Source organism: Aplysia californica, unplaced genomic scaffold (assembly GCF_000002075.1).
Source record: "Aplysia californica isolate F4 #8 unplaced genomic scaffold, AplCal3.0 scaffold00596, whole genome shotgun sequence".
NCBI classification, from domain to species: domain Eukaryota; kingdom Metazoa; phylum Mollusca; class Gastropoda; order Aplysiida; family Aplysiidae; genus Aplysia; species Aplysia californica.
The window spans coordinates 468,127-478,126 of NW_004797866.1; the positions used below are offsets into that span (position 1 = coordinate 468,127).

At 38.1% G+C, this 10,000-nt stretch overlaps 1 protein-coding gene across 1 annotated transcript; it reads left to right on the forward strand.

The window, feature by feature from the left end:
* The first annotated feature begins 4,079 nt into the window (after positions 1–4,079).
* Positions 4,080–8,231, forward strand: LOC101860842. Its single transcript, XM_005107352.2, has 2 exons — positions 4,080–4,144; positions 7,356–8,231. The coding sequence occupies exon 2, from the start codon at positions 7,364–7,366 to the stop codon at positions 7,943–7,945; it is 582 nt and encodes a 193-aa protein (XP_005107409.1). The 5' UTR covers positions 4,080–4,144; positions 7,356–7,363; the 3' UTR covers positions 7,946–8,231.
* The last annotated feature ends 1,769 nt before the right edge of the window (positions 8,232–10,000 follow it).

A 10,000-nucleotide genomic window follows, 5' to 3' on the forward strand; every position in this document is an offset into this window, starting at 1 on the left:
TTTAAAAAAAAAAAAAAAAAAGAATAAATACCTGGTTTTAAAAACTGGAGCCTTAAAATCTACTTCTCAGGAGTCGTTTTTTTTTGTAACGTAAGTGTTTTCATTTCACTAACGACACAATTATTAAGATCATTTAGGAGGCGGGCTTCCGACCTTGCCTATCAAGGCCAACCCTGTCTAAGAAGGATACAATATTCCTCTGAAGTATTTCATAGCGGTACAAAAGCGATCGAAATTTATCATTCATATTATTATTATTATTTATATTATAATTATCATTGTTATTATTGCTATAATCATTATTATTATTGTTGTTATTATTGTTATTGTTATTATCATTACAATAATAATTATTATTATTATTTGAAAATATGGAGAAAATCATTTGACGCTTTCGAGAAATATCAAATTTTAACAACTCCAACCAAAATTGGGTATAATTGGCAGCTTTTGACAGACAGGGTCTAGGGAAACAACCCACCAAAAATCCAACAGTTGAAAGTCGACACTGAATAGGACGGCGTTGAAAGAAAGAATCGACCCAGAAAAATGCCACAAGGTTATAAAATTGTCCAGCGGCGTATGGAGCTTGTAGGGAAAGAATTAATGGTCTACATCTGGAGTTCTAAATAGCAATGTTAGTTCTGTATTAATATTTCTTTAATGAACAAATAGTGATCATTTGAAGTTGAACAATGTAGTTGATTGTTAAGAAGTCGCAAAGTTTTGCGTTTCATTCAATTTTGGTTGATTAAAAAAAATGTAATTTGGCTTTCTTCGAAGGAATGAACTGCTTTTTTCAAATATCGACAAATACAACGTCCCCATAATTGAATATTATTTCAGCAAACTTTTTTTGAAATTGGTGTAAGAGTAGCCTTGATATAGTTGCAAAAAATGATTGGGGAACGTCTTAAAAGCTGAAAATGTACAAATGAATGGGTATCACATTCCCCCTAAATTGAGCCCAAATTACCTTTATCAGTTTTTGACAGACAGAGTCTAGCAAAACAACCCACACAGAAAATCGAACAGTTGAAACTCGATGCTGAATAGGACGACGTCGAAAGAAATAATCGACCCAGAAAATGCCGCAAGGTTATAAAAATGTCCAGTGGCGTATTGGATCCTGTATGAAAAGAATGAATGGTCTACATCTGGAGATTTAAATAACAATGTTAGTTCTGTATTAATGTTTTCTTCAATGAACAAATCGTGATTATTTGAGGTAGAACAATGAGGCTGACTTTTAAGAGGTTGCAAAGTTTTATGTTGCTTTCAATTTTGGATTATTTTTTTATTTTAAATAATTTGGCATTTTTCGAACAAATGAACTTATTTTTAAACCCATCCTTGTACACCGGGGTTGTATTCTTCACATTTTAGAATACTTCTAATACGAAAATATATTTGAAACTTTCAGTATTTCTCAAAAAAATCATTTTGACAGACTGCTAAGCAAAGCGTACGGATCTACATCTACCCCCCCCCCCCCCCCCCCCCCCCGAGAAAAGGCCCAAGTATGGAGGGTATTTAGGTCATTCTCCGAGGGGGGGCTTCTCTTGTTCAAGAAAAGAACAACTGGGAGAGGGAGGTTCTCTTGAACGGCCTAAAATGTTGCTGAACTAAAAAAAAGAACTGCGTCTTTTTCTTTCTTGGTCCTTACTATTGTCATTTTTTCTCCACTTCCTGTTGGAGGTGTCACTCTCTTGTGACCTGCTATTTCCGGGGTGCCTTGACAGTCGAAGCAGACCTTGTGCTGTTGAAGCTAGAGAGGTGAGCAGTCTAAGTCTGTATCCCTGTAAAGACTTCTCTGTTGACACCCACCCCTTGGCGCTTATATGACCTTACGCAGTTGCGAGCGCCGTAAAACCCTCTACTTTATAAATGAAAAAGTGTACGGATCGGATAAACGAGTAAATTTCCTCTTTGGAAAGTTGTGGCACAGAGTTCCCCACGTCGTAGGGATGCGACAGTAAAACACGACGTACGGATAGGGTTAAATATCGACAAATACAACGTCCCAGTAACTGAATATTATTTCAGCAATTTTTTTTTTAAACTAGTGAAAGAGTGGCCCTTATATGGTTGCAAAAAATGATTGGGGAACGCCGAAAATCAAAATGAACAAATGAATGAGTACCACATTCCCCTAACTCCAGCCCCTGAAATTATTCACCTTGGCAGTTTTTGACAAACAGAGTCTAAGGAAACAAACCACACAAAAATTGAACAGTTGAAACTCGACGCTGAATAAGACGACTACTTACTTACATACCTACTTACGTACTTACCTACTTACGTGCGTACTTACTTACTTACTTACTTACTTATTTACCTACTTACTTACTTACCTACTTACTTACTTACTTACTTACCTACTTACTTACTTACCTACTTACTTACTTATTTACTTACTTACTTACTTACTTACTTATTTACTTACTTATTTACTTACCTGTTTACTTACTTACTTACTTACTTACTTACTTACTTACTTACTTACTTACTTACTTACCTACTTACTTACTTACTTACTTACTTACCTACTTATTTACTTACTTACTTACTTGTTTACTTACTTGTTTACTTACCTACTTATTTACTTACTTACTTACTTATTTACTTACTTACTTATTTACTTACTTGTTTACTTACCTACTTATTTACTTACTTACTTACTTATTTACTTACTTACTTACTTACCTACTTATTTACTTACTTACTTACTTATTTACTTACTTGTTTACTTACCTACTTATTTACTTACTTACTTACTTATTTACTTACTTACTTATTTACTTACTTGTTTACTTACCTACTTATTTACTTACTTACTTACTTATTTACTTACTTGTTTACTTACCTACTTATTTACTTACTTACTTACTTATTTACTTATTCTGACTGACTGACTGACTGACTGACTGACTGACTGACTGACTGACTGACTGACTGACTTACTTACTTACTTACTTACTTACTTACTTACTTACTTACTTACTTACTTACTTACTTACTTGCTGTCTCCCTATACCGTCACACACATAAGGCGGAGAGCAGTCGACGCCACACTTGTCTGTCCCTGGCCACCTTCTCCAATCTTGGCACATCCAGGCCCTAGGTGATTGTCTCATCCCTTCTTATTAGCTTCCTGTTGGTCTTCCTAGTTTTATTATTCCAGTTGGTCTCCTATACCATGTCTGATAGGGCAATCGTGTCATTGGCATTCTTCATTGGCTGTTAACCCCACATAGTACCTTAAGAAAGACAGAGACATTCGATAAAATTTCACTCTACCTAGAAATCGACCACGAGTCTTCTGTGTACGACAACAAAGCACAGAGCCGCTACACTACAGGCGTCATTTCAAATTGAAAGGTAAAAGAACTGGTTAATATATCTTGAAAAAAACAAGAACTTAATACGCCGTATGGTATGTTTTCTGAGATCAGCAAAAAGAGACACGTATCTTGGTCATGCAAACAAACAAGAACAAAAAAGGACCTGGTGACAAGTTCGTGGGAAATTGAAGAAATTAGACATAAGGGATGGCAGCCTCCTACATCTCTCACTAAAAAGCCCACAGTGGTTTTCAAGTTTACGAAACAATACAACAAAGCGAAGACAGCGGAAGATGAAAGTCTCTTTAGAGTTGAGCGCCATCGGACTAGTACGCAGATGGTAACAGATTGCAAGTGACCTAGTTAGTAATTCGTTGTTGTTGTTGTTGTTGTTTGTTTGTTTGTTTGTTTTTAGGTGGGTTTTTAAGGACTAAGGGGGGAGGAGGGTCGGGCAGACAAAGAACACGTACTGTGGTCAAATAAAAGACATGATGCGTTATGTTTCTTATCTATCGTGGCAGATGTAGATTTACTCAGACGATCGAAGAATTCTTTTTATACTTAAAAAAAAATCTTTTACCGATCGCCCACATATAGTTGCTGTGAACTCCTTTGTGATCTTTCTTATCGACTTGGCCTCAGTTCTAAATCTGGCACAGAGAGTCACAACAAGCTCAGATTCAGGCTTATAAAAAAGCCGACAAACAGAGATGTATCAGACGGCAGAGTCTGAGAGCTGATCCTCCTCGTCTCCTCGATAACAGAGTACCTTCTTCCCTTGAGAAAGCAGATACAGCAAGGTGAATTCACGTAACTATAATAAAGATCATATTATCCTGTTAAACTAACTTCAAATTTCTTCAAGCTGAAGGCTGATATGTAATATACCATTAAACCTCTGTTCAAATTTCTTCAAGCCAAAAAAAAATGATCTCAAAATATTTGGAAAACGCTTTTTTTTAAAGTGCATTTTAGACCATCAGTTGTCGTTTAGTTTACAGTAGGGGGATTTATTTTGTCCTCTCATGCCTTTAACACCAATCGCATAATGTAGATCAGAACTGGTGTCCAGTATCCTTTGATCAGAGAATGACATCCTGAAGGAACCAACTCATTCTCTCATTGGCTACTGAGCAAGACTTTTGAGTGCGCAATCTGGGCTTCAATCAAGTTTAAACCATGTTTAGTGGCGTCGTTGGCCGAGTGGTTAGGCCACCGGGCTCGTAATCGCGAGGTTGCGGGTTCGGGGGCTCGAGACGTGGGCCCGACGTTGTGTCCTTGGGAAAGGCACTTTACACGAATTTTCCTCTCTTCACCCCTGTGGAAATGGGTACCCGGCGATAGACAGCGAAAGATTTTGTCAGTATGTCAGTGCTTTAGCTCCTATAAATGGCCGTTTGCGCTGTATGCTTCCCAGGAAGTTGAGATTGTTTCAAAATGCTCTCAGGTCAGCTGGGGTAATAGTATAGATTGTGAAGCGCATAGAGCTTACTGTTGAGCGGTGATTTGCGCTATACAAAGGTTATCTATATTTTTTAACCGCATGTTCCATGACCAAACTGGCGTTCGTCAATTTTTGGGCATGTAAAGTTGTTGATACCATTGGTATCATCTTACAGTGTGTTCAATTGTCTCGCTTTTGAAGAAAAAATATTTATTTATTTTGAGTAGTAGTTGAGATATTTGCTATTGAATTAGGTGGGGTCGCCAGAAGTGAGAGAGAAAATGACCGCCAAAGTTTGGTGACTTCCAACGCTTGAGAGTCCTTGAAAACTGCCACTTCGCATTCGTTTGACTTTAATCAACTTTTTTTTCAGTAAAATCCACACAGAAATGTGTTTTTTTTAAAGGAACTTGAAAGGTGCGGGGCCAAAAAGTAAACGGACGCGAAAATGCAATAAATTTCTTTGAATTCATTATTTTGGCAAGCGCCTGATTTCCTCACAATGTCTCATATTTCATAATTTTGGCCATTTCTTCAGGCCATCAGCCCACATCACATCACAGAAAGCCCTCATTTATTAAATAACGTTTCTATTATGAAATAGAACAGAATGTGCACATACCTCTTTTCATGGATGAAGCATTGCATATTTCTGTCACTGGACCGAGTCGGACTAGGCTGGTGGGAAAAAGGGGTCGGGGGTTAACCATTTCCTTTTATGATCAAAATGTGAACAACTTAACATTAAAGCGAAGTTCCATCTTCAAACTAGCAGACTGAATCAAAAGTGTAGACCAAGTGTGCAACTGTTAAAAATATGTTAACTTTATGTAAGTACTTTTTAACCAAAGGTCAAAGGCGTGGCTTCCGCGTCCTGCTTAAAGGGGTTGGGGTGGGGGCGCTTCACCCCCAAAGTCCTGATTCGGCTCAAAATTATGGAATTTGAGTTGCAGGTATTTTTAGCTTCCTCAGCCTCTCCTACAACTATTTCATCGCATTAGAACCCTCACAAACCTGACGTCTTCCCATACCGGCCATTTTGTCACCACCATTTCCTCATAAAGTCAATATTTTATTTTTATTTTTCTCAAAACACGATTTTTGTCTATACTTTTTGGAATAACTCCACCATTTTTCATCCAATCTTCATGAACCTTTCACAGAATGAAAAGAAGATGTAAAACTAAAAAGTTGTATTTTGATTTTTTTATATACCGAATAAATTTTTGTTTGCGGTGTCTGGAGTGTGGATTTTCACGGATTTTTTTCGAATTTGAATACTACCTCAAGAAAAAATTCATTAAAAATGTTCTAATTCGTTTAGGAAAAAAACAACAAACAAATTTTTAGATCTAATGTTTGTTAATACGTATGCAAAAAAAAGCAATTAATTTCCATGAGCGATAAGTGCGGTATTCATGACGTAAGACATGTCAACAACATCCAATATTGTCGCCGTATTCAAGGACACAAAACTTTTTTCTCAAATTTGATTGCGGATGTTAAGACTCCTTCCTACGCTTGTTGTACGAGTGAAAGATACGCTTGTTGTACGAGTGAAATGTGGTAAAAATTTGGTCGCCTAATAAGCGAGATAGCCTTCAGGTGTACCCCCCCCCCCTTAATAAGCCCTCATACCCATAGAAATAGATTGTGCGTTAGAACTTTTTGGCACCGGTGTCTATGCTGTAGGGGCTAGGCGCTTCGCTGTCGCACGCAGGAGGCCCAATTTCAATTCCCAAGTGGGGATACATTTCACTCGAGCACCTCGGTCTTGCTACTGGGATGCTGTAGATAGCATTTGGTATAACGTAAATCCCCGCTCAACAGCAAGATATATGCGCTTCACAATCTACACTATTACCCCAGCAGACCTGAGAGCATTCTGAAACAAACTCAACTTCATGGGAAGCATTCAATGCAAGCACCCATTTATAGGCGCTAAAACACTAACATGCTGACAAGATCTTCGCTGTCTATGGCCGGGTACCCATTTCCACCTGAGTGAAGTGAGGAAAATTCGTGTTAAGTGCCTTTCCCAAGTAAGGACACAACGTCTGGCCCGCGGGTCGAACCCCCGACCATGCAACCTCACGATTACGAGTCCAGTAGCCCAGGTTGGACGTGGTAGACAGGATCGGAAGCCTACCCCGTAAATTATCTAAATTGTGTAGATGGGGGCTTAAAAACTCCTACATTTTAAAAGTCTCAAAAACTCCTGTTAAGTAATTAGAGTGACATATAAAAAAGAGAGAGGTAGGAGGACGAGAAGGACGAGAACGACGGGGGGGGGGGGGGGGGGGCCGGTAATAGGTGCTGTACGATAATCAGTTACGTTACAACGCAAATGCAGACGATAACAGGTAGAATGGTTGTTGAGGAAAATTGGGCAAAGACATCTAGTGAAACGAAGATGTTGGACGAAAATGTGTGCACCACCGGTCTTCAGGTTTATAAGTATTTATGTATGTTTGTGCTTATGTACATTATTATATTATGTACGTATTTATACATGTTTGTACGTATAAATGTGCACTCATTCTGAAATCTTGTATTATTATTTCCAGACCCCAAAATGAAATTGGCAATCGTCTGTCTGGCTCTTGCGACTGTGGCCTCTGGTCTGTACATCCCTGCAGAAGAAAAGAGAAATCTTCACGATACTGTTGTAATAATTGAGAATATCATCAAGGAAATCGAGAAGGTTCTTCAACCTAACAACGACAAGAGAAATCTTCACGGTGCCGCTGTAATAATTGAGAATATCATCAAGGAAATTAATCATCTTGTTGATAATGTCAGTCCCACCTCTTCCAAGAGGAATTTGGAGGATCTGGTAAAAATGATCCAAACCATTCTTAACTCTGTCATTGACAAATCGAATGATAGCTCCAAGAGAGGTGTTTTCGTTAATGTGGCTGATACACTTGATCAGATGATAGAGGGAATCAAACATGCGATTCACCCAAATAATGATCTTGACAAGAGAGGTTCCCTCATTGATATTGCTGACCAGATTGATAAATTATTTGAGGGTTTTCAGCATGCGCTCCACCCTGATGACGCAGTAGCAACGAGAGGTATTGTGGAAACAGTGAAAGAAAAACTTCAGCAAGCAAAAGACGTCTGGGAAGCCATTCTAAACGCAGATCTTTAATCTGCTTGAAAAAGATCGCCTCGATGTTGGCAAAAAGATCGACACTGTCATCAAAGAACCCACCTACTGCCTTTTTTCCTGGTACCTAGAGAAATCTGATAGTGTCCAAACGTTTGGTATACAGCTAACAGTGCTCCCGTTGCTTTAAGCATGGGCATCTATTTCATGGCGTATCTTGTATAATGTTGGGAAACATTAAGCTACCTGTCAAAAATGTAGACTGAAATCTCCAAAGCACTTTTTAGATAACAAGTCACCAATTAAACTTTCCTTAAAAACGTTCAAACTTTGTGTCAATTTCATGTGCTTTCTGAGTATACATGAGGAAAAAATAAAGAGTGCATGTCACTGACTGGACTCGAAATTACAACTATCTATCTATCTATCTATCTACCTATATCTCTATCTATCTACCTATATCTATCTATCTATCTATCTATCTATCTATCTATCTATCTATCTATCTATCTATCTATCTATCTATCTATCTATCTATCTATCACATCATACATTATTTTACACTTGTTCATCTTAAGTGTCATCTACATGCATATAAATAACGGTAAAGTATTCTTGAGAGGTCAAAATCTACTTTGGAGTAAAGATTCAGAGAAAAAATGCGGTCGAGATAAACACTACATAATAATAAGGTGAGTTGGTAAAAGACAATGAGTAATATCGATTTTTGCCATTTGGCGGCCATCTTGGATTTCAAGGCCTCATGGGTAACGCCCACATTTTAAAAAGAGGCATGGGGGCTAATTTTCTTACTTAGACCTTGAAGATGGTAAAACATGTTAAAAACGGACTTCCAGAGCCCACGGCCACGGGACTATTGGTTTTTATCTAACTACGAGACGCAGTAAGTAAACGAAAGGTGTCAACTTTGTAATAATACAGCGAACTAGGAATCACACGTCCGCCGTGCTTGTTGTCTTCACAGTCAATTACACTGGAGTCAATTCCTTTGCTTGGAGTTAACCATATGTGAGGCAGCGTGGTGGAATCAGGCTCTCGTCAATTTTTGGGCACGTAGAGTTATTGGTATGTATCATCTTAAAGCTTGTTCATTTGTCTTTATTTGGAGGGAAAAATATTCGTTTATCTTAAATACAAGTCGAGATATTTGAGAATGAAGAAGGTGGGGGTCGCCTGTTTTCAGAGGTAAAATTAGTGAGAAAATGGCCGCCAAAGATTAGTTATTTCCTTGGCTTAAGAGTCCGTGATAACTGAAAATTTACATCTTTTGTGCCTTTAATCAACTTATTTCAGAAAAAATTCACACAGAAATGATTAATGGGCATGAAAGGTGTCGAGCCCAAAAACAAAAATTTGATTAAAATTTACAAACCTGCGGAAAAATGCAAGTTTCTTCCCTTTGATTATTTTGACGAGAGCCTGATTCCACTACGCTGCCTCACATACGATTAAGTTGATACAAGGTCACAAATTGACTCAAACTGCTGGGCATGCAATGCGTGGGTGACATTGATTTCAGTTCAGCAAATTTAAGACAATAATATGGTCCCTTTTAAGGACAATAGGGCTAACCCAGATTTCGGAGGTTTCCAGAAATCTTGACCTATACCAAAAGTGGGCATTGCCCTAACTATAGGAGAAGTTTGGTTTCCTTGGTTTGTATATTTGTTTGGTTAAAGAGAAAACTCTCCTTGTCTTTTATAGAAACTGAACAAGGGGCAAAACCTTTACCTTCGATTTTCTCAAAACAGCATTTTTTGGGATTGCCCCCTTTGTGTTTAAAGCGACCATATGTAGAACTGGGTGACAAAATCGTTTTATTTCTGCTAATTGAGGGGGGGGGGGGGGCGGGTTCGTGACCTGAGTATTTCTGCTAATTGAGGGGGGGGGGGGATGGCGGGTTCGTGACCTGAGTATCTTATCCGATAGTTTGGTGTCAAGGGTCATGATGACACCAATATCTCTTTTTTTATCTTAAAAAATGGCACTTAGTCGCCTTTTAATTCTAACCCCTTCATGTACATATATAATATGAAGAGGTTTTTTTTAAAATCCAAACTTTTTTTTACCATTCCT

Bases quoted from the DNA above. Each gene is read 5' to 3' on its own strand.
- LOC101860842 (XM_005107352.2), top strand. From the start codon at position 7,364: ATGAAATTGGCAATCGTCTGTCTGGCTCTTGCGACTGTGGCCTCTGGT.